Raw genomic sequence first — 26,422 nt, forward strand, 5'->3', positions numbered from 1 at the left:
CTGCCATCATAGTTCTGGACAAGAACCAAAATTGAGAACTTTCAACCTATAGGATAGTTATAAATACTTTGATATTACTATACGGTTTATGGCAAGTGATTCTATTGAGATGGATGTCTGTAGTAATTGGAAAATGAATCGCCATTGAACTGCAGACTACGTTCGCATTCAAAATCAATCCATTCTTGCTGTTACAAGAATAACTCACAAGTGGAGAGTCACTTTTGCCAAATATCGTGATAGAAACTTCGGTGCTCTGTTTTCCAAGGCGGTGCACTTCCACGAATAAAGGAACCTCAACAGTGGAACAGGAGTCAATAATTCCATAAGGCTTGGGACTGGAATAAACCACACTGTGCTGGTCATTTGAATCCTGTGGAAAGAAAACACAAAACCAAGCAATAAAATTCTTACAAATAAAGATTTAACACTTTCTGGCAAAGCTCAATTGTGAATAGTTCCTCAGCAAAGATAAGAATATGAATTCAGGGGAATGGGTGACTTGGCAGTGGTTTCTTACCTGACACATGCGAGTTGTATAATTTCTGAACTGAGTTCTAACTGAGTTGTACAACCCTGGAACAGGCCCTTCAGCCCAACATGTCCAAATTGACCACTGTACTTACCGATATAAGCCCAATTTACCTGATGCAGTGTGTAGTCATTTATCTCTTGCCAATTCAATGCGTGCCTAGGTGTTTCTTTAACACTCTGAGAGTCTTTGGCTCAATCAAATCCTCAGGCAAAACATTCCAGAATCCAACCTCACTCCATGAAAAAAAATTATACCTCAGATTCTCCTGTGCCATCACATCTCACCTTTTACTCTTGTTTTAGACACTCCCACCAAGAAAAAAAGATTCTTACCTATTATAACCCCATTATGTTATATCTGATTACCATTCAGTTTCTTCTGCTCCAAGAAAAACAAGTTCAGTCCATCAAATCTCCCCTTATAACTGAGAGGCTCCAATCCAGGCAACATCCTGGCAAAGCTGCTCTTCATATTCTTCCTATAGAATTGGGCACATAACATCCCTGACTTATATTCAATGCCATGAACAATAAAGACAAGTATTTAGAACGTAGAACATTGAACATTACAGTCCTCAATGTTGTGCTGACCCATATACTCCTTAAAAAAATGTACTAAACAGTCCTACTCCTTTACCCTCTATTTTTATTCCATCCATTTTATTCCATCCATCTAAGAGTCTCTGAAATGCCCCTAATGTTTCAGCTTCCACCACCACCCCTAGCAAGGCATTCCAGGCACCCACAACTCTCTTTGTAAAAAGAAACTTACCCCTGAAGTCTCCCTTAAACTTTATGCAGATGTCCTTTGGAGTTTGGTATTCCTGCCTTGGGAAACAGGCCCTGATTGCCCATTCTATCTATGCCTCTCATAATCTTGTAGACCTTTATCATGTCTCCTCTCATCCTTCTACACTCCAAAGAGAAAAGTCCCAGCTCTGCTAACCTTGGCTCATAAAACTTGTTTTCCAATTCAGGTAACTGCAGCTTCCACATCGTTCCTATAATGAGGTGACCAGAACTGAACATGATACTCTCTAAGTGTGGTCTTATGCCTTCTTCTCTATCTGAGCTACCACTTTCAGGAATCCACCCCAAGTTATCTCTGTTCATCAACACTTCCCAGGACTCTACTTTTAAGAATTTCTGGCCAACCTTATATGAACTTCTGAAGAATATCACTTTGTACTTGACAAGATTAAATCTCCTTTGCCATAGTTCCATTAAACCTTCCAGCTGATCCATATCCTGCAGTTTCCCATGTACATTGGTGTCACCTGAAAACTCATATTCACATCCAAGTTGTGAATATATAATCGTAAGTATCAGTGGCCTCAGCTCCAGTCATTGCGGTATACCACTGGACAATCAGAAAAATCCTCCACCACTGCATTCCATTACCCAGCCAAGTTTTGGATCCAATTTGCCAACTTGCTTTGACCTTTAACCTTTGAATTAATGTTTTACAAGGGACTTTGACAAAGTCCCCATTGATTACATCAACTGATGAACTCAAGAGAATCAATACTGCAGTGGTCTCATTGCATGAAAGTTCTCTATACTGTTATTCATAGAATATCCTTGTAAAACAGACAAGTGATTTCAATGTTTGTCAGTTGCTACGATACCTTTCAATTTTCTTTCTTCAGGGAGGGAGAGGTGATGCTGGGGCTTCAAGAGTTACAGACACAATTGCGAAAAGTGATGTTTCAGAGTGTTGGGGACACTATTGCCTGTTACTATAAGTGCCTGTTATTCAGAGTCACTGATGCTCTCTTCCTCCACTCTCTTTGTGACAGACTTCTTCATACACTTGGAGGAAGCACAAATTGAATATACCCCCTGGCCCCAACTTTTGTTGCAATAACAGCAGGGAAAATTAGACATTCAGGCACTTTATAGGCAGTAACCAATCAATAGATAGTACAATCTCAGCCTCTTCCTTGTTGCACAACATTACTGAGACTTTCGAAGTCACACTTTGAACTCAGCAGTTAATTTGTGTCAATCATGGCCAGAATGTATTTTATGCCTCAATTCACATAAGTCACACATTTACACTGATTTAAGATTAACAATAAAGCAGATAGAATGTACCATCAACATCAAATAGGAAGAAGACTAAGAACAACAGACTATTGAAATCACTGCCAAACTGAAGCCACCCACAAATTGGATGAGCAACACTTAATATTCCGTCTGGTCACTCTCCAATTGGATGGCATTAACATCAACTTCTCCAGTTTCCGTTAGTCACCTCCCGTCTCCCTCTCTTCCCCATCCCTCTGTCTCTTTTCCTCCAGCTCTCCACCCCTTCCCTCTCCACTCAGAGAGATATCCCCTCCCCATATCATTTTTCAGCTTGTTTTTTCTTTTGTGCCTTCCCATCCATAACCATCTTTGACCTCTTGCCTCTGGGCCTGTACACCAATTTATTCAGACACCTGTCTGTTTTTTTGCCATTCCTTAATGAAGGGCTCATGCCCAAAACTTTGCTACTGAAAGTGGCATCATAGATGGATAGGGTTGTAAAAAGAGTTTTTGACATATTGGCCTTCATAAATCTAAGTATTGAGTACAAGAGCTGGGATGTTATGGTAAAGTCGTACAAGACATTGGTGAGGCCAAATTTGGAGTATTGTATGCAGTTTTGGTCACCTAACTACAGGAAAGATCAATAAGATAAGAAAGAGTGCAGAGAAGATTTACTAGGATGTTGCTTGGACTTCAGGAACTGAACTGGAGTGTAGAAGAATGAGGGAAGATTTGACAGAGCCATTTAAAATTATGAGGGGATAGACAGAGTAAATGTAGGTCGGCTTTTTCGGGTAGGTAAGATACAAGCCAGGGGACATAGGTTAAGGGTGAAAGGAAAAAAGTTTAGGGGGAACATGGGAGGGTGGGAGAAATTTCTTCTCACAGAGAATGGTGGGAGTGTGGATTTGGTGCAGGTCAGTGGGACTAATGAAAAATAGTTTGGCACAGACTAGAAAGGCTGAAGGGGCTTGTTTCTGGACATCCATCTTGTTATCCATTTTGTCAACAGTCCATTGCCCATTAGGGTATCTACCATTTGACCACCTCTTGTATGACTTCATCCATCCATATTAATTAAAATTAAAAAATATGTTTCTCAATTTATTCAATAACCACTCTGATATCATTAGCCTACTGATCTATTCGAATTAAGACTAACCTGTGGGATTACACTATAATAAGCTAGAAGATCATTGGTATTCTTAAGTTTTATCAGGCATTGGTAAGGGTACTTGAGAAAGCTTCGTCCAAGATCAACATGCGAGTTAATCACCTCCACAATAGGAACGACACATCTATGGAACAAATGTGAGGAAAGATTGGTTAGAAATCAGCCAGTTATTCTGCAGGCTTCTAAACAATGATGAACGAGAATTGATTAGCAACAATTTGTGAGGTCTAGCCTGGAAATGCTTTTCCACAACTCTTTAAATAAATCTCCTGTGCAAAGCAACATTATTGCAAGCTTTGTGGTGGCAAGCAAGGCTCTAGAAGGGTGTGTTGCCTCCCTGGTGCCAGGGCTTAGGTCATGGGAGGGGAGAGAAGCCAGTCACATTCATAAAAACATACAGAAATGCTGGAGGAACTCAGCCGATCTCACAGCATCTCTCTGCAGTTACATTCATACCAACGACATAGGTAGGATGGGAGATGTGATCTTGCAGAATGAGTTCAGGGAGCTAGGTAGCAAATTAAAAAGCTGGACCTCCAGGGTGGGAATCTCAGGATGGTGAAATAAGAAACGGGAAGATAACTTGTGGCTAAGGAGCTTTTGCAGGAGAGAGGGATTCAGATATTTAGATCATTGGACTCTTTTCCTGGGAAGGTGGATCCTATATATGAGGGTCATGTTATACCTGAACTGAAGGGGAACCAATATCCTTACTGGGAGGTTCAGTAGTGCAACTGAGGAGAATATAAACTTGAATGACAGGGCAGCAAGTGGAGGTGTTAAGGAAATAGCAGGTGAATAGTCACATTGAGACCGAAGGGCTGAAGTGTGTATATTTTGATGCAAGGAATATAGTGGGAAAGGGAGTTGAACTCAGCGCCTGAATTGGCACTTGGAATTATCATGTTGTGGCCATTGGAGAGGCAGAAAAAGTTAGTCCTTGTAGAAAAGTACTCAATTTGGGGAGGTCAAATACAGAAATAACATGAGGCAGGATCTGGGGAATTAATTAGGAACCGCTGTTAACAGGCAATCCTGCAATCGACATGCGGGAGCTGGCTAAGGACCAATGAGAGTCCAAGATTGGCACATTCCTGAGGGAGGGAAGGACAGGAATGGAAAGGTGACAGAACTTGGGAAGTCAAGAGAGATTGTGAATTTAGTCAAATTGAAAAAAGAGGCATATGAAAGATTAAGGAAGCTACAATCATACAGGGCCCTGGAGGAATACAAAAACTGCAGTAAAGACCTCAAGTAGGCTATTAGGAAGGTCAAATAGTCATTAAATATCTTTGATGAGAGATTTTTAAAAATCCTAAGTCATTTTATACATACATTAAAAGCAGGAGGATAATAAGGAAGAGGATAGGACCATCCAAGACAAAGGAGACAATTTATGCTTTAAGTCAGAAGAAGTGGTTGAGGAACTTTGTATCAGTGTTCCTCAAGGAGAAGGAGCTGGAGGATAGTGCTGCAGGGCATAGTATGGAGAATGTGAGTGTGTTTGGCATTGTGAGAAGAAACTTGGTGCTGGGTCTTTTGAGAGCATTAAAATTCATAAGTTTTAGGACCTATACACTAATGTATAGATATGGGGAGTGAAATAGCAAATGGAGTTTAATCCAGACAAGCATGAGATGGTGGTCAAATACATGGGAAATGTATACAGTTAATGGCAGGACTTTTAAAGGCATTGATGTGCAAAGGAATCTGGGAGTCTAGATCCACACCTCCTCGAAAGGAGGTATGGAAGGATGAGGAGGCTTTGTAAAGAGCTCAGAAGAGGTTAACCAAGATATTGCTTGATTAAGATGATTTGAGTTATGAGGAGAGATTAGATAAATTAACTGCTTTCTCTGGAGTGTATGCGACTGAATCATGAGAGGCTTAGTTAGGGTGCACAGTCAATCTTTCCTCTGGGGTTAAAGCATCACACATCAGAGAATATACATTTAAGAGGAGGGGAACCATACTTAAGGGAGAAGTGGTGAGCAAATTTTTAACATAGAGAGCAAAGGGTGCTTGGAACGGGCTGCCAGGAGTAGTGATGGAAGCTGATATGATAGTAGCATTCATAGATGGACACATGAATACAAAAGGGATGGAAGTATCAAGTGTAAGCAGCAGAGTTATTATTTGATTTAAACATCATGTTCAGGACAGACATGTGAGCTGAAGTACCTGTCCTGTGAGTATTGTTCTATGTTCCATGTCCATGTATGTTTGGATGTCTATTAGCTGGATTGAAGTTTACATTTGAGAACCGTGCTGTAATATTCACAAAACATCGGCCACTGGAGAAGGGATGGAAGGACCTTTCTTCAGGCCTTCCCTTTTCTGTTGAACAGGCAATGAACTACAGCTTCCTTTCAGGCTCAGCGTACCAAGACCTCCCACTGAATGAAGCACTCCCAAACCAGCGGAACTGAAACTTATTTCAATCCTCCATCTACACCCTATCCTCCATCTGCACCTATCCTTCCACCCAAAACCCCCACTCTTTCTGAAATTACTACTATTGAATCACCTCCCCCCCCGAAATATTCACTGCCCAATATCCAGCCCTCCCCAAAAATCCCACCACCCAACCTTTCTCCCTCCTCCAGTTGGAAGGCCTGATCGCGAGACATCTGGAAGGGTAATAATATTCTGTACTCAATCCTCTGTGACAGGGATGTGGAACATGGCAACTTGCCATTTTCATGGTCCTGGTCATGTAACAACAGATTACTACGTAGCTCTCTGGGACAATTGTTAGCATTGTGATCCTCGATTTTCATGAGTTTTCTCTAGTTTTGCAGTCTGTGAACCTGTAAGGGTTTGTGTGGATCCCACAGGTTAAGAACCAGACCAAGATCTAGGTCCAAAGCACAAATTTAATTTGGGGATGTAGATGGAGCAACAGGTTGAAATGCTAAATGGACCTAAACACACATAATAAGCAAGGGGTGAATATAAACTTCAGATAACGAGGAAGAAACAGACAGAAATTGGGGAAATGACTCAAATACACATACAATCAACAGTCAAAATCAAGGTCCTTTATAGCCCTGCAGCAGGTATTGGGGGACCAATCACTCGGGACAGGCTGGGCCCTGTTGGCTGCTGTGGCCAATGGCTTGAAGCCAAGTGCAGGGGTTCAGCAGGGGTCAGCCTAGGTGTTTCACCTGGGCCATTTGGGTGAAGGTCAGGGATGAGTCCAGACAGGCTGCCTGGACTACAGCACCTAATATGTAATATAGAATCTTGATGGCTTAGGGTGAGTCTGACCATGATTGGCATGCAATGTGCCCTCTGAATAGGAGCACAGCACCACCACCATGTGGTGGCCGCAGCCTCTCCATTACAGTACTTCATAAACAATTTTTAAATATCACTGCAGTATTTGTAATTTTCAATACACTACTCAGAGTGAATTTTCATCTTCAACCCTTAACATCCATATTCACAGGATCAATGAAAAGGAGCATTACCGTGCCAAGATGGGGATTGCTGATATCTCCTGGCCAACATCGTCCACGTCCACAACCAGGGCCAACTCATATTTCTTTACAGTGTTGGAGCACAACGTCACCTAGGAGGAACCATTCCAGTAGCAGAATGAGAATTCCCTGTTCACCTGCAGAGCTTAGTAGTTTGACAGTCTGGACTTCCCGAAGGAAAAGCTTTGTGTCATTTATATTAAAAGCTTTTTTTTATCTAGAGCTTAGGGTGGCAACTGGTTATATTCACTGAACAAATTACTGATGGAGGACATCGATATTTTCAGGTGGACACACAGGAAGAAGTCTTAAAGTTGCACTCACATGTGTGCGTGCGTGTGTATGTGTGTGTCTCGATTCATTTTCAAAAGAAGGACCTATGTAAAATCAACCTGTAGATGGTGTAAAACTCATACTGAACTGGCAAAATATTGACTTTCCACAGGCACTGACTGACCTGCTGAGTTTTTTCTGCATTTTCTGATTTTGTTTCAGTGGCTCATGAAATTTCAGATTTGGTTTCTTTTCCCCTGAATTAAAAAAAAAATTACACTCCAGTGATTATCTAATCACATCACTGAGATGATGGAGGATTGTGATCAAATAGACAATCGTGGTTATTTTCATTCTGAGATAGTAATAATCAATGAGCTGTGAGGGAACAAGTCAAATTATATTCGCAACTTGAAAAGCCAATTCTCAGACATGTTGAGCTGAAAGAGGGATGCTGTGACTTCCAAACCATCCCAACAAACAAAAAGACACAGCATGTTTGCAGAGCAATCCTGATACAGTTTAATTAGGTGTGGGTCAGCTGGTTATTGGAGAAGATGTACCGGTAGTTTGATGACATAATCAATGGCACCTTCAATTACTTTAGATGATTATGCATGGTGAGAGAAATAGATTGAAGACATTTCATTGGTTTCAATGATCTTTCATCTACCTATTGTCATTTTCATGTCATAAATGACTTTATGTAAGAGTTCTCTCACCATAGAGCAATGCTATAATTCTTCACAAGTATTAGTAATCAGGATAATTTTTAGCAAACATCCCAGATATTTAGTTCTAATTGAGTTTTCTTTTCATTGCGATCTTATTCTATATGAACTGTTTGTTATTTGGCTGTATGAATGCTAGAGATCACCTGGTAGACTGCTCACAGAAGAACCATTCTCACTGTACTCAGTACAATGTGATATATAAGCAAATTTGGATGCTAGACAATGCCTTAGGGAGCTGTGGAACAGTCTTTGTTTGTAAATGGTGAACTGCAGCAACAAGATGACCAGTGTTCTTTGCTGTAATTCAATCTCAAGAGCCTTCACTGTGCTGTGGAAATGTGCAATGTCTCTACCATGAGCCTTTTTTTTGGAGAGATTAAATGCCAGGGTTACATAACAATGTTTCAGTGCTACATTGTCAACATTCAGCATGCACCTGCTTGATATATTTCGTGGTCAAGGTTTTGTACTGTGGACTCTGATCACGTCGTAGATCAGCAAGTGTGGACGATATCTGAAGCATTTGATCTGGATGCTCCCACAAAACTGAAATTATATTTCAATGTGAGATATGTTTTATTGAATTATATATTCAATGTTAAAGGCCTGTAAAGATGATCAATTATATTACCATACTTTTGTTATTACTTTCTTGCCTTGATGCAAATCCAGTGGAGGTGGGAGCTTAAGTGAATCTTCAAGCTATGATGTTTGCCAAAAAGCATTGTGACACACGAGAAACTTTATTGAATGAAGCCATGTTAGTTTCACTTGCTACTCAAAATGTCAATAAATACCTGCTTCCCCTTATTTGGGGACAGATTATAATCAGAGATAAGTACTAACACACCCTTCTTTGAATACTCCTCACCCTGTCATTGGAAGATTTTGGAGCACAAATAGATGAACCATTCAACATCTACCTGGTGCAGGTCAGGTACCAAAATCTCATCAGGGCCAGACCTCTGGTGTCCCTATAACTACATTGCTCTTAGTTACACTAGCACAGTGTAAACTTTTTTGGGCTGCTGCCCCTTTGGCTCCCAGGCCACATCCCTAGCACCCCCCACACAACAAATGCACACCTCTTTCTTGGTATTAGGTCTTCCACAAATTTCAAACAGCAACTAATCTAACACTAAATACAGGCATATGTATTTCACAAATAAAATTTTTCATAAACTAATTTATTTAGCAATATGAAAGGGTAAATTTCCATCTCAACTGTAACTACATTGGGCTATTGGGAGCTTAATGGGCAGGCAGACAGTGCAAGGATCAACTGTCAGGTGTTGGATGGGCGGACAGCCGGGATGAGGATCCGCAATTGGAGCGTCTGGAGCTTGATGGGCGGGCAGCTGTGATGAGGTTCACCTGTCGGTTGCTGGATGGGCAGGTGATCGGGACGAGGATCAGTCTTCGGGAGCTAGAAGGACAGGCAGCTGGGGCCAAAAATAGTGGGGGGGGGGGGGCGATGTCAGTGTATTTAGACGTAATTTAGATGTACACTACACCCTGAAGATAATTTGAAATTCTTACAAACCTGGAGTCTTGACCCCTGTAGACATGAATGTGGTGTGTGTCCTGTCCAGAGCACGTCATCATGAAACAAACATTCTCTGCCCCCTTTTTCCTCACCACCCCTGACTTCCCCCTTTCTCCTCACCGCCGCCTTGGATCTTTTCACCGCCCCCAGGAGGGTGCCAGTTCCCACTTTGGGAATCACTATGAGAGCAGAAGACTGGATTGAGATGAGGAGCTAAAGAAGAAAATAATCACCATCCCTAACTATCAGCATTCTTTTGCAGTCCATTGACTAAACACAGTGGGTATTGCAAGAGCACCTGAAAATAAAGGAGATTCCCAGAACCATGCCTTTTACGATGATAAGGTCTACTTCATCATCATCCACAAGCTATCATTCAGGAGTGAAAGATGTTGCGATTTTTAGTGCATGAGGACAGCACATCAGTAAGTGCCAGCATGAATATTTTGTTCAACATGATGCAGTTTGACCTAATCCATGTGATTCAACATTTTATTTTTATTTTCCATATGTAGGAAAAGCAAGTGCCAGGCATTAGAATTTCGATACATTTTAATAAACTGTAGATTCAAGGAAATGGCAAATAAGACAAATGGTATGGAAGGGAAATACAAAGAGGGGGGGAAAAATTTTTAAAAAATTGTGCCTAAGAAATATAATATGCCTAATTTATCCCGATTGAGTCTGCATTTTTTTTAACAAAACAACAAGCAGGTGAGATAAAGAATAAGTAGTGGATGTTGTATTTTTGGATTTTCTAAAGGCCTTTAAAAAGGTGGTGCACATGAGGTTGCTTAACAAAATGAGAGCCCATGGAATTACAGGATGGATGGAGCATGTACAGGGCATTGGCTGGTCGGCAGGAAACAGAGGGAGGGAATAAAGGGATCCTATGCTGGTTGGCGACCAGTTACCAGTGGCGTTCCACAGGGGTTGGTGCTGCGCCGCTTCTTTTTACGTTGTGTGTTAATGATTTGGGTTGTGGAATAAATAGCTTTGTGGCTGAGTTTGGAGATGATAAAAATATAGATGGAGGGGAAGGTGGTGACAAGGAAGCAGAGATTTGGATAGATAAGGAGAATGGGCAAAGATGTGGCAAAAGTAATAAATTGTATGTACATGGACTTACATAGACTGTTATTTGGATGGGGAGAAAATTCAAAATGCAGACGTGCAAATGAACTTGGGAGTCCTCCTGCAGGATACCCTAAAGGTTAACCTCCAGGTTGAGTCAGTGGTGAAAGAGACTAATACAATATTGGCATTTATGTAACACGGTATAGGATACAACAGCAGGGTTGTGATGTTGAGGCTTTATAAGGCATTGGCAAGGCATCTCTTGAAGTACAGGAAACAGTTTTGGGCTCCTTATTTAAGAAAGGATGTGCTGACACTGGAGAGGGTTCAGAAAAGATTCACAAGAATGAATCCTGGAGTGAAAGGATTAGGATATGAGGAATGTTTTACAGTTCTGGGACTGTACTCCTTGGAGTTCAAAAGAATGAGGGAGGTCCTCCTAGAAGCATTTTGAATGTTGAAAGACCTGGATAGAGTAGATGTGCCAAAGTTGTTTCCAATGGTAGGGGAGTTAAGGACAAGAGGGCACAACGTCAGGACTGAAGGACACCCATTTAAAACAGAAATGTGGAGTAATTTCTTTAGCCAGAGAGTGGTGAACTTCTGAAATTTGCTACCATGGGTGGCTGCAGAGGCCAGTTGCTGGCTATATTTAAGGCAGAGATTGATAGCTATCTGAATAGTCAGGGTATCAAAGGTTATGGGGAGAAGGTAGGGGAATGGGGCTGAGTGGGAGGCTGGATTATAAGACCATAGACATAGGAGCAGAAATGGATTATTCAGCTTATTGAACCTGCGCTGTCATTAAATCATGAGCTGATCCATTCTTCCATTTCATCCCAAAGCCAAGCCTTCTTCCCATAAACTTTAATGTCCTGGCTAATCAGGAACCTATCAATCTCTGTCTTAAATATGCTCAATGATTTGGCCTCCACCAACTGCCTGTGGCAACAAATTCCACAGATTCACCACCCTCAGGCTAAAAACATTTCTCTGCACAACCTTCAAACCTGAAGTTATACTCTCTTGTCCTAGACTCTCCCACCTTTTTTTTTAATTCTTTTTAATTTTTCACACTATGAACCATACTGACCAAAATACATACAGACATTTTTCTCTTGAATATATACAGTGTCATTTTCTCCCCTTTTTCCCCCCTCCCTTCCCTCTCTCCCTCACCCCCCCATTTATTCAAAGTTCAATCTATATGATACATTAAACCCGTTAAACAATGTTGTCACTTAATAAAAATAAACAAAAAATTTGTGTCTTTTACTCTTACATACTGGGTCAGTTCATTTTGTTATCTTCTCCTTCTGTCATTTTAGGTGGTGGAGGTCCGTGGTACGATTTCTCTATTGTGTTTCATGTATGGTTCCCATATTTGTTTGAATATTGTGATGTTATTTCTTAAATTATATATTATTTTTCTAATGAAATACATTTATTTATTTCTCTGTACCATTGTTGTATTCTCAAGTTGTCTTCTAATTTCCAGGTTGCCATAATACATTTTTGTGCTACAGCTAGGGCTATCATAATAAATCTTTTTTGTGCTCCATCCAAATCAAGTCCAAATTCTCTATTTCTTGTATTACTTAGAAGGAAGATCTCTGGGTATTTTGGTATATTGGTTTTTGTGATTTTATTTAATATCTGGTTGAGATCTTCCCAAAATTTTTTCACTTTCTCACATGCCCAAATTGCATGTATTGTTGTTCCCGTTTCCTTTTTACAGCGAAAACATCTGTCTGATACTGTTGGGTCCCATTGATTTAACTTTTGGGGTGTGATTCTATAGCCTGTGTAACCATTATATTGTATCATGCGTAACCTCATGTTTATTGTACTTTTCATAGTTCCAGAGCATAGCTTTTCCCATGTTTCATTCTTTATCTTTATGTTTAGATCTTGTTCCCATTTTTGTTTAGGTTTACAGTTTGTTTCCTCGTTCTCCTTTTCTTGCAGTTTGATGTACATGCTTGTTATACATTTTTAAATTATCATTGTGTCTGTAATCACATATTCAAAATTGCTTCCTTCTGATAACCTCAGACTGTTTCCCAATTTGTCCTTCAAGTAGGTTTTGTTGGTGGTATGCAAACATTGTATTGTGAGTTATATTATATTTGCCCTCCATTTGTTCAAAAGATAATAATTTATTTCCCGAAAAACAATTTTATATTCTTTTGATCCCATTCTCTGAAGGAAAGGTTATCTATTGTGAAAGGGATTAGTTGATATTGTGTCAATATTAATTTTGGTAGTTGATAATTTATTTTATTCCTTTCTACGTGAATCTTCTTCCAAATGTTGAGCAGATGGTGCAATACTGGTGAATTCCTATGTTGCACCAATTTTTCATCCCCTTATATAGTATATGTTCAGGTATCTTCTCCCGTATTTTAACTAGCTCTAATCTGGTCCAATCTGGTTTTTCCCTTGTTTGATAAAAATCTGATAGGTATCTTAATTGTGCTGCTCTATAATAATTCTTAAAGTTTGGTAGTTGTAAGCCTCCTTGTTTGTACCATTTTGTTAATTTATCTAGTGCTATCCTCGGTTTCCCCCCTTTCCATAAGAATTTCCTTATTATTTTCTTTAGCTCCTTGAAGAATTTCTCTGTTAGGTGAATTGGTAATGATTGAAATAGGTATTGTATCCTTGGGAAGATGTTCATTTTAATACAGTTTATCCTTCCTATCAGTGTTAGTGGTAAGTTTTTCCAGTGCTCTAAGTCGTCTTGTATTTTTTCATTAATGGTTGATAATTTAATTTGTATAGATGGCCGAGATTATTATTTAGTTGTATATCTAGGTATCGAATTGCTTGTGTTTGCCATCTAAATGGTGATTCTTTCTTAAACTTTGTGAAATCCGCATTATTCATTGGCATTGCTTCACTTTTATTTGCGTTGATCTTGTACCCTGATACTTCTCCATATTCCTTCAATTTCTTATGTAATTCTTTTATTGATATTTCTGGTTCTGTTAAGTATATTGTAACGTCATCTGGAAATAGACTGATTTTTATATTCCTTCTCTTTTATTTTTATCCCTCTTGTTTTATTTTCTGTTCTTATCAGTTCTGTTAGTGATTCTATAGCTAACATGAACAGTGAGGGAGATAGTGGACATCCCTGCCTTGCTTAATTTAAATTGGTTTGATATATATTCATTTACTGTCACTTTCGCCAATGGTCCCTTATATAATGCTTTAATCCAATTAATATATTTCTCTGGTAGGTTGAATTTTTGTAGTACTTTGAATAAATAATTCCATTCTACTCTGTCAAAGGCTTTCTCTGCATCTAAAGCAACCGCCACTGTTGGAGTTTTGTTTCCTTGTTCTACATGGATTAAGTTAATGAATTTACAGATATTGTCCGTTGTTCGTCTTTTTTTAATAAATCCAGTTTGATCTAGTTTTACTATTTTTGGTACATAGTCGGCCAATCTGTTTGCTAATAGTTTAGCTATTATTTTATTATCTGTGTTAAGTAGAGATATCAGTCTATACGATGCTAGTGTTAGTGGATCTTTCCCCGTCTTTGGTATTACTGTAATTATTGCTGTTTTGCATGAATCTGGTATGTTTTGTGTTTTTTCAATCTGGTTCACTACTTCCAGGAGAGGAGGAATTAATAAGTCTTTAACTGTTTTAACACCTCTCCCGGTGTTTTATTTGTTCGCTATTTTTTTTAATATCTCCTGTATTTCTTCTATTTCAAATGGTTTTATTAATTTATTTTACTCCTTTGTTTGCAATTTCAGTAGTTAAATTTTAGTTAAAAATTAATCTATTTTGTCTTCTTTCCCTTTGTTTTCAGTTTGATATAGTTGTTCGTAGAATTCCCTGAAGTTTTTGTTGATTTCCGTTGGGTTACATGTAATTTGTTTGTCCTTTTTCCTTGATGCCAATACCGTTCTTTTAGTTTGTTCTGTCTTTAAGCTGCCACGCTAGTATTTTGTGTGTTTTTTCTCCGAGTTCATAATATTTCTGTTTTGATTTCATTATGTTCTTCTCCACCTTATATGTTTGTAGTGTTTCATATTTTATTTTTTTGTCTGTCAATTCTCTTCTTTTAGTTGTATCTTCCTTTATTGCTAATTCTTTTTCTGTATTTGTTATTTCCCTTTCCAACTGCTCTATTTCCCGATTGTAGTCCTTCTTCATCTTAGTTACATAACTTATTATCTGCCCTCTGATGAAGGCTTTCATTGCATCCCATAATATAAATTAATCTTTCACTGATTCCTTATTTATTTCAAAGTACATTTTAATTTGGCCCTCAATGAATTCTCTAAACTCCTGTCTTTTAAGTAGCATGGAATTTAATCTCCATCTATACATTCTCGGTGGGATGTCCTTGAGCTCTATTGCCAATAACAGGGGTGAGTGATCCGATAACAATCTAGTTTTATATTTCATTTTCTTAACTCTTCCTTGAATGTGGGCTGATAACAGGAATAGGTCTATCCTTGAGTATGTTTTATGTCTACCTGAATAATATGAATATTCCTTTTCCTTTGGGTGTTGTTTCCTCCATATATCCAAAGGTTGCATTTCCTGCATCGATTTAATTATAAATTTGGTTACTTTGTTCTTTCTGTTAGTCTTTTTTCCAGTTTTATCCATGTTTGAATCCAAATTAAGGTTTAAATCCCCTCCTATTAGTATATTCCCTTGAGTATCTGCGATCTTCAAAAAGATATCTTGCATAAATTTTTGATCTTCTTCATTAGGTGCGTATACATTGAGTAAATTCCAAAATTCTGAATATATCTGACATTTTATCATTACGTACCTCCCTGCTGGATCTATTATTTCCTCTTCTATTTTGATTGGTATATTTTTATTGATTAATATAGCTACTCCTCTGGCTTTTGAATTATATGATGCTGGTGTTACATGCCCTATCCAATCTCTCTTTAATTTCTTGTGTTTCACTTCAGTGTTTCTTGTGTTTCACTTCTTGCACGAATGCTATATCAATTTTTTCTTTCTTCAGTAAATTTAACAGCTTCTTCCTTTTGATTTGGTTATGTATTCCGTTAATATTTAAAGTCATAGAGTTTAACATGGCCATTTCATACTTTGTTTATCTTTCCTTTCCATTTCCTCATCACCACCTTCCCTTCTTATCCATTTCTGTTTTCTTGACTCTCCCACCTTGAGAAACAACCTTTCAACATTTAAAATGTTTCAATGAGATTCCCCCCCCCCCATAATTCTCCTAAATTCCAATGAGTACAGGCCAAGGGCTGTCAAATGTTCCTCATACCATAATCCTTTCATTCCCAGAATCATCCTTGTGAATCTCCTTTGAACCCTCTCCAATGTCAACACATGCTTCTTAAATAAGGAGCCCAAAACTGCTCCAAATAGCAGTGCCTTAACATCACATCCCTGCTTGTCCATTGTTTTCCTCTTGAATACAGCATTCCATTTGCCTTCTTCACCATCGACTCAACTGGCAGTTTTACCTTCAGCCTGTCCTGCATAAAAACTCTCCATTCCCCATTTAGAAAATAGTCTGCCAGTGTATTTTTCCATCAAAGTGCCTGACAATGGGAGGAGTCACGTGATGGAGTAGTGGTCTATAGGAGAATACCAGCCCTTTCCAAAAAAGAAGAAAATAAGTGAAGAAAAAGCAAAGCCCCAGACACACAAATCACAACAAATAAAAAATAAAGGTGTGGAGAAAATGGCACCTAAGAAAGAAAAACCAAAAACAATGGGAAAAAAAGAAGGAAAGATGCCGGAAAGGAAAGGTGAAGGCCTTACCTGGACGAAAAAGCAGGGACCCGCCATGGAAACAGGTGCCCGCTCCCCGAGGTTAGTGGAGACTCCGCAGGGTCGCGACCCACCAACTGCGGGACTGCAAAGATGGCTCACTGAGCCAAGCAGAGGTGCGCAACTGCACATGTGTGAGGAATCGTGCATGCATGATGTGCACGACAAGGAGAACACCGACGGGAGGGGGGACCAGCTGTGGAGTGAAACTGCACAGCAGGAACAGCTGAGAGATGCCCGACAGCAAGGCTCCCAGCTGGAAGATAAAGAAAGCAACGGTAAAGGAGGTGAGAAAGAAAAAAGGAAACAAGAGACACAACAGATAACCAGCCCAGAAGAAGGGGACTAACATCAAGAAACCATGAAAAAAAAATCCTGCAAACTGAGACAAGCAGCTCAACAAGAAAGCCAGAAGAGACACCGATACAAGGAAGATAAATAGAAGACACAAACCTAAGAGCACAGTAGCAGCAGCAGAAGCAGAGCAGAAGAAGAAGAAGAAGAAGAAGAAGAAACTCTGCACAGAGGAATAGGAGGTAAAATGAATGGACAGTACAAAGATTTTAAAAAATTTCAAGAACAAATGAAAGCATGAAAAGAATGGTTGACACTACAATTTAATGAAATGAAAAGTACAGAAGAAAAAGTGAGTAGAATAGAGCTGGTCATAACAGATGTAGGGAAAGGATTAGAAAATGTGGAAGAACGTGTAATGGCAGTACAAACGGAAGTGAACGACTTCAAAAGAAAATTGAAAGAAAAAGAGACAAAAAAGTTAAAGAAACACAGGAGTTGTTCGCTCAGAAGATGGATATAATGGAAAACTATAGTAGGAGAAATCTTCGCTAGGATTCTCCTAAATAGAATAATACCTAGTGTCGCCGAGAATATTCTCCCAGAATCACAGTGCAGCTTTCGCGCTAACAGAGGAACTACTGACATGGTCTTTGCCCTCAGACAGCTCCAAGAAAAGTGCAGAGAACAAAACAAAGGACTCTACATCACCTTTGTTGACCTCACCAAAGCCTTCGACACCGTGAGCAGGAAAGGGCTTTGGCAAATACTAGAGCGCATCGGATGTCCCCCAAAGTTCCTCAACATGATTATCCAACTGCACGAAAACCAACAAGGTCGGGTCAGATACAGCAATGAGCTCTCTGAACCCTTCTCCATTAACAATGGCGTGAAGCAAGGCTGTGTTCTCGCACCAACCCTCTTTTCAATCTTCTTCAGCATGATGCTGAACCAAGCCATGAAAGACCTCAACAATGAAGACGCTGTTTACATCCGGTACCGCACGGATGGCAGTCTCTTCAATCTGAGGCGCCTGCAAGCTCACACCAAGACACAAGAGAAACCTGTCCGTGAACTACTCTTTGCAGACGATGCTGCTTTAGTTGCCCATTCAGAGCCAGCTCTTCAGCGCTTGACGTCCTGTTTTGCGGAAACTGCCAAAATGTTTGGCCTGGAAGTCAGCCTGAAGAAAACTGAGGTCCTCCATCAGCCAGCTCCCCACCATGACTACCAGCCCCCCCACATCTCCATCGGGCACACAAAACTCAAAACGGTCAACCAGTTTACCTATCTCGGCTGCACCATTTCATCAGATGCAAGGATCAACAATGAGATAGACAACAGACTCGCCAAGGCAAATAGCGCCTTTGGAAGACTACACAAAAGAGTCTGGAAAAACAACCAACTGAAAAACCTCACAAAGATAAGCGTATACAGAGCCGTTGTCATACCCACACTCCTGTTCGGCTCCGAATCATGGGTCCTCTACCGGCATCACCTACGGCTCCTAGAACGCTTCCACCAGCGTTGTCTCCGCTCCATCCTCAACATTCATTGGAGCGCTTTCATCCCTAACGTCGAAGTACTCGAGATGGCAGAGGTCGACAGCATCGAGTCCACGCTGCTGAAGATCCAGCTGCACTGGGTTGGTCACGTCTCCAGAATGGAGGACCATCGCCTTCCCAACATCGTGTTATATGGCGAACTCTCCACTGGCCACCGTGACAGAGGTGCACCAAAGAAAAGGTACAAGGACTGCCTAAAGAAATCTCTTGGTGCCTGCCACATTGACCACCGCCAGTGGGCTGATATCACCTCAAACCGTGCATCTTGGCGCTTCACAGTTTGGCGGGCAGCAACCTCCTTTGAAGAAGACCGCAGAGCCCACCTCACTGACAAAAGGCAAAGGAGGAAAAACCCAACACCCAACCCCAACCAACCAATTTTCCCCTGCAACCGCTGCAACCGTATCTGCCTGTCCCGCATCGGACTTGTCAGCCACAAACGAGCCTGCAGCTGACGTGGACATTTACCCCCTCCTTAAATCTTCTAGGAAGCCAAAGAAGAAGATAGTAGGAGAAACAATGTAAAGATAGTGGGCCTTAAGGAAGATGAAGAAGGCAAAGATATGAAAGAATCTATAAAAGAATGAATCCCAAAAGTCCTGTGAATGCCAGAAATGCAGGAAGGAATGGAAATAGAAAGGGCACACAGAACATTAGCCCCAAAACCACAGTCACAACAAAAACCAAGATCCTTTTTACTAAAATTTCTGAGATACACGACAAGAAAAAATATATTGGAGAAGGCAATGAAGAAACTTAGAGAAGACAAAAAACCACTGGAATACAAAGGTCAAAAAATTTTTTTCTACCCAGACATAAGTTTTGAGCTCCTAAAGAAGAGGAAGGAGTTTAATGCAGCAAAATCGATCCTATGGAAGAAAGGCTATAAATTTATGTTAAGATATCCAGTGGTGCTTAAAATAGTTATCCCGGGGGAGCAAAACAGACTGTTCTCAGATCTGGAGAAAGCACGAGAATTTGCAGAATGCCTGCAAATCAGAAAGAGAGATGAAGAGATGTAACAAGAACAAAGAATGATGACAGACTACAAATAATGATGTAAAAATAATCTATAAGAACTAAAGGAGGGAAGAAAAGGGAAGTAAGGGAGAAGGGGAAGAAAAAAGAGGGGTAAAAAAAGAAAATGAAAAAGAGAAGAAAAGAGGGGGAGCTTTGTTTTCTGGAGGGGGTTGGGTGGGAGAGAATAACTGTCACTGCGAAATCAGTTGACACTTGTGAATGGGTACCCAGTCTGAATGGAGAGGCAAGTTGTGGTTGGGACAAGGGGCGACTCAGAGAGGGGGGATGCTTGGGGTTAAGGGAATTTAGATGTGGGAGTGGTTGAAGTATTTTATGTTTTAAAAGTGTTGAACTATATGGCTATAAATATTAATGGAATACATAACTAAATCAAAAGGAAGAAGCTATTAAATCTACAGAAAAAAAATAGATATAGAATTCGTGCAGGAAATGCATCTAACTGAAGTGGAACACAATAAATTAAGGAGAGACTGGTTAGGGCACGTAACGGCAGCATCATATAACTCAAAAGCCAGAGGTGTAGCTATATTAATCAATAAAAGTGTACCAATCAAAATAGAGGAGGAAATAATAGATCCAGCAGGGAGATATATAATGATAAAATGTCAGATATATTCAGAACTCTGGAATTTGGTCAATATATAAGCACCTAATGAAGAGGATCAAAAGTTTATGCAAGATTGTAGATACGCAGGGGAATATAATGATAGGCGGGAACTTTAACCTTAATTTGAATTCAAAGATGGATAAAACTGGACAAAATACAAGCAGAAAGAACAAAGTAGCCAAATTTATGGTTAAATCAATGCAGGAAATGCAACTTTTGAATATATGGAGGAGACAACACCCAGGAGAACGAATACTCATATTATTCGAGTAGACATAAAACATACTCAAGGATTGACCTGTTCCTGTTGTCAGCCCATATCCAAGGGAGAGTTAGGAAAATGGAATAAAAAGCTAGACTGTTATCTAATCACTCACCCCTGTTATTAGCAATAGAACTGAAGAAATCCTACCAAGAACATATAGATGGAGATTAAACTCCAAGCTACTTAAAAGACAGGATTTTAAAGAATTTATTGAGCGCCAAATTAAAATGTACTTTGAAATAAATACGGAATCAGTGAAAGACAAATTTATATTATGGGATGCAATGAAAACCTTCATCAGAGGGCAGATAATAAGTTATGTAACTAAGATGAAAAGGACTACAATCGGGAAATAGAACAGCTGGAAATGGAAATAGTAAGTACAGAAAAAGAACTAGCAACAAGGAAAGACAAATGTATAAGGTGGAGAAGAACATAATGAAAATAAAGCAGAAGAATTGTGAGCTAGGAGAAAAAACGCACAAAATACTTGCTTGACAGCTTAAAACAGAACAAGCTAAAAGAACAGTATTGGCATCAAGGAAAAAGGACAAACAAATTACATGTGACCCAACAGAGATCAATGAAAACTTTAAGGAATTCTACGAGCAATTATACCGAACTGAGAATGAAGGGAAAGAAGACAAAATAGATGAGTTTCTAGCTAAAATTGAACTTACAAAATTGCAAGAAGAGGAGCAAAACAAATAGATAAAGCCATTTGAAATAGAGGAAATACAAGATATATTAAAAAAAAGCTACCGAACAATAAAACGCCTGGGGAGGACAGACTCCCAATAGAATTCTATAAAACATTTAAAGAGTTACTAATTCCTCCTCTCCTAGAAGTAATGAACCAAATAGAAGAAACACAAAACTTGCCAGATTCATGTAAAACAGCTATAATTACAGTAATACAAAAGACGGGGAAAGATCCACTAACACCAGCATCGTATCGACCATTATCTCTACTTAACTCAGATTATAAGATAATAGCAAAACTATTAGCAAACAGATTGGCTGATGTGTACCAAAAATAGTAAAACTAGATCAAACTGGATTTATTAAGAAAAGACAAACAACGGACAATGTCCATAAGTTCATTAACTTAATCCATGCAGTACAAGGAAATAAGACGCCAACAGTGCCTGTTGCTTTAGACACAGAGAAAGCCTTTGACAGGGTAGAATGGAATTATTTATTCAAAGTATTACAGAGGTTCAACCTACCAGAGAAATATATTAATTGGATTAAAGCATTATATAAGCGTCCAATGGCAAATGTTATATATCGAATCAATTTAAATTAAGCAAGTCAACTAGGCAGGGATGTCCACTATCTCCCTCACTGTTCGCTTTAGCAACAGAATCATTGGCAGAGCTGATAAGAACAAAAAATAAAATAAAGGGGATAAAAATAAAAGAGAAGGAATATAAAATCAATCTATTTACAGGTGACATCATAGTATACTTAACAGAACCAGAATTATCAATAAAGGAATTACATAAGAAATTGAAGGAATATGGAGAAATATCAGGGTACAAGATCAACACAAATAAAAGTGAAGCGATGCCAATGAATAATGCGGATTACACAAAGTTTAAAAAAGATTCACCATTTAAATGGCAAACACAAGCAATCCGATACCTAGGTTTTAGACTAGATAATAATCTAGGCCATCTATACAAATTAAATTATCAGCCATTAATGAAGAAACTACAAGATGACTTAGAACACTGGAAAGATTTGCCACTAACACTGATAGGAAGGGTAAATTGCATTAAAATGAATATCTTCCCAAGGATACAATACCTATTTCAATCATTACCAATTCCCTTAACAGAGAGATTCTTCAATGAAGTAAAGAAAATAGTAAGGAAATTCTTATAGAAAGGGGGGAAACCGAGGATAGCGCTAGATAAATTAACAGAATGGTACAAACAAGGTGGTTTGCAGCTACAAAACTTTAAAAATTATTATAGAGCAGCATAATTAAGATATCTATCAGATTTTTATCAAACAAGGGAAAAAGCAGATTGGACCAGGATAGAACTAGATAAAATAGGGGAGAAGGTACCAGAACATATACTTTATAAGTAGGTTGAAAAATTGGTGCAATATAGAAGTTCACCAGTACAGCACCATCTGCTCAACATTTGGAAGAAGATTCACGTAGAAAGGAAAAGAACAAATTACCAACTACCAAAATTATTATTGACGCAAAATCAACTAATCCCTTTCATAATAGATAACCTTTCCTTTAGAGAACAGGAGAGAAAAGGGATTAAAAGAATAGAAAATTGTTTTTGGGGAAATAATTTATTATCATTTAAACAAATGAATAACAAATATAGAATAACTCATGGTACAATGTTTGCATACCACCAAATGAAAACCTACTTAAAGGACAAATTGGGAAACAGACTGAGATTACCAGAAGGAAGCAGCTTTGAATATGTGATTACAGACACAACGATAATTAAAAGATTTATAACAAACATGTACATCAAGCTGCAAGAGAAAGAAAATGATGAAATAAGCTATAAACCCAAACAAAAGTGAGAACAAGATCTAAACATAAAAATAAAAGATGAAATATGGGAAAAGCTATGCTCCAGAACTATGAGAAATATAATAAACACGCATGATACAATATAATTGGTTACACAGGCTATATATCACGCCCCAAAAGTTAAATAAATGGGATCCAACAGTATCAGATAGATGTTTTCACTGTAAGAAGGAAATGGGAACAACAGTTTGGGCATGTGAGAAAGTGAACAAGTTTTGGTAAGATCTAAATCAGGTTTTAAATAAATTCACAAAATGCAACATACCAAAAAATCCAGAGATCTTTCTTCTAAGTAATATAAGAATTAGGCCTCAAACTGGATGAAGCGCAAAAAAGATTTATTATGATAGCCTTAGCTGTAGCAAAAAAATGTTTAATGTCAACTCGGAAATCAGAAGAGAGCCTGAGAGTACAGCAATGGTACATGGAAATGAATAAATGTATTCCATTGGAAAAAAAACATATAATTTAAAAAATAAATTCACATTATTTGAACAAAATTTTGGAACCGTACATGGAACACAACAAAGACCTCCAACCCCTAAAATGATAGAATGAGAAGACTAAATGAACTGACCCAGTGTGTAAAAGTAGATGACACAATTTTCTTGTTTATTTTCATTGTGTGATGACATTGTTTAATGGGTTTATTGTATATGTTGAACGTTTAATGGGTTTGGAGGGGGTGGGAAGGATGGAGGGAATGGAGGGGGAAAAAGGGGAGAAAATGACACTATGTATATTCAAGAGGGAAATGTTTGGGTATATTTTGATTAATATGGTTCATAGTGTGAAAAATATATATTTGTTTTTAAAAAGTGCCTGACCATACACTTTGCAACTCTGTATTTAATTTACCACTTTTCTCCCCATTCTTCTAATCTGTCTAAATCCTTCTGCAACCTCCCTGTTTCCACAAAACTACCTGCTCCTCCAACTACCTTTATCCCATCTGCAAATCTGGCCTCCATAATCCAAATCAACAAAGTACATCATTAAAAAAAAAGTGCCTCCTATTTAACCATGGGCTCTTATCTTGTTAACCAGACTCAGGTGTGGCATTTTGTCAAAGGCCTTCTGAAAATCCATATAAGCAACATGCACACTTCCTTATCTAGCCTGCTTGTCACTTATTCAAAGAATTCCAATAGGTTTGTTAAACAAGATTTTCCCTTAAGCAAACCATGCTAGCTTTGACCTCCAAGTATTCTGTGGCCTCATCCTTGACAATTGACACCAACATCTTCCTAACCACTGATTTCAGTATAACTGGTCTATAATTTCCTTTCTTCTGCCTCTTTCCTTTTTTTTACATTTTATTTATTAGTTTAAAAAAACAAAAAAGCACATAATTAAAGATATTCAAAACAATGCAAATACATGTGGTATGCAAAAGAAAAAGAAAAGTATAACCCGACACTATATACCACCCCTCTCCCCTCTATCCCCCTACAAGAAAGAAAGAAAAAGAGTAAGAATGGGATAAGAGCCCCTCAACAGGGGTGCTTGTTATTTTAAAATCTCACTGAGACCTGAAGGAGGAGGGAATGTCAGAGCTTCATTGAAATATTAACACCCAGATTTTGTAAATAAGGGCTCCATATCTTCCCAAATATATATATATATTTGTCTCTTAAATTACATGTAATTTTCTCAAGTGGTATACAACTCCAGACTTCAGCATGCCATCTTTCGATACCCATATCCATGTCAGACTTCCAAGTTATGGCAATACATTTTCTTGTTATTGCTAAAGCAATTTGAACAAACTTCTTTTGAAACATATTCAATTTCAACTTAGGTTCAATATTCACCATATCACAATAAAAATAACACTGAATCCTGTGGGAATTTAATCCCCATTACTCGTTCTAATAATTTACCCATTTCTAACCAAAAAGGTTTAACTTTAGAACACTGCCAAGTATAATGCAAAAATGTACCCATTTCTTGGAACATTTGAAAGATAAATCTACAAGAGTCTGATTCAATTTTGTAAATTTATAGTTAAATGTAACTGATGAATAAAATTATCTTGCACCATTCTATATCTTACATTTATTGTATTTTTCACATTTTCTCTACATATCCCAATCCAATCTCATTCATCTATTTTTTTTATTCAAATCTATTTCCCATCTTTGTCTTGAATTATAAAACCTTATTTTTGGGCTTTCTTTTGTATGAACCTATGCATCATAGAAATAAATTTCTTCATATTTCCATAATGTAGCAATAATTCTAACTTCTCTGCGGCTCTTGACCATAATTTTCACATAAAAGTTTCAACTTGATAATAACTAAATCTAGTATTTTCAGATATTTTAAACTTCTCTTTCGTTGTATAAAAGAGATAAATTTCCCTGCTTCAAAAGCATATTCTATCTTCTTAATACCCTGAGATTGCCAAATCTTTAAAAAAAATATTTCCATACCATTGAAAGTGGAGAATAATCTGATAAAATTCTTAATTTATATTCAACAAAATTAATTCTTCTCTGAAACTGTGGAGAAGAAAAAATATATTCTTGAATAAGAATCATGTCTATGGGAATAAAAACAATAATCTCTCTCCTTAGGATTTAACTTGCACCAAATATCTATTGCATTCAATGTAATTTTAGCCATTTTAGTTTTTTTTACCAATGTAGTTGATTTATCCAACATAGGATCCAAACAACAATTAAAATCACCAGCCATTTTTTTTTTCATGTGACTGACAAATGTAAAAAAGTATCACGTATAAAATTCTCATCATCTACATTTGGTGCAAAAACAAGAGAGTTAAGAGATATGGTATTACCTGAATCTCCATTTGTTCTTGGGCCTTGATGGTTCCATGGTTAGGGTTTATAGTGAATTCTTTGGGCTTTCCTCCATACCCTATGTTTGGCCAGGGAAGTGTTCTTCTGTGTTCTGAGGTCTGATGAACACTTGTTCGAATGACTTCTCCAGTTCCATCACCAGGGACCCGCAACTTAAATACCATTGGTACAATGGAAGTGTTAATTAGGCAACATGATATAGTGCTGGGAAAGCCTGGAATTTTTGGAGAAACAAAGATTGATAAAATTATGAATATGCACCTAGTTGACATATACCTTATATAAAACATTCATTTACTTCTTTATAGCTGGCAGATTTCTCAAATTTGTTGCAAGATAAAACTACAAAGGTGACAATCTTAATCGGTTTGACCATAGAAGAAGCACCACTTTTGTTACACAATTCTCAATGTTGCCATATTTCATTCTCATTATCATCATGGGGTCTCTTTCAGTTCACTAAATGGAAACTTTTCAAATCTCACACAGGGTTTCCAAAATTGTTTGTTGATATCGAAACATCAGGGAGACAAAGTTTGTGCTGAATTTAAGGGTAGGATATTAATATCCATTCCCCTCCCAGCAGGCAGACAACTAGAAAGA

General features: G+C 38.3%; 1 protein-coding gene across 1 annotated transcript in view; it reads right to left on the bottom strand.

The window, feature by feature from the left end:
- The window catches only part of hydin (HYDIN axonemal central pair apparatus protein), a 1,560,590-nt gene that overhangs the window by 1,184,843 nt on the left and 349,325 nt on the right, over positions 1-26,422 (bottom strand). Inside the window, exons 14-17 of the mRNA XM_069900939.1 lie at positions 25,798-26,033; positions 7,216-7,316; positions 3,731-3,866; positions 209-373 (exon numbers count right to left, since the gene is read on the bottom strand). Coding sequence (XP_069757040.1) covers positions 209-373; positions 3,731-3,866; positions 7,216-7,316; positions 25,798-26,033 — 638 coding nt within the window. The remainder of the gene's footprint in view (positions 1-208; positions 374-3,730; positions 3,867-7,215; positions 7,317-25,797; positions 26,034-26,422) is intronic.

This window comes from Narcine bancroftii, chromosome 10 (genome assembly GCF_036971445.1).
Source record: "Narcine bancroftii isolate sNarBan1 chromosome 10, sNarBan1.hap1, whole genome shotgun sequence".
Classification (NCBI taxonomy): domain Eukaryota; kingdom Metazoa; phylum Chordata; class Chondrichthyes; order Torpediniformes; family Narcinidae; genus Narcine; species Narcine bancroftii.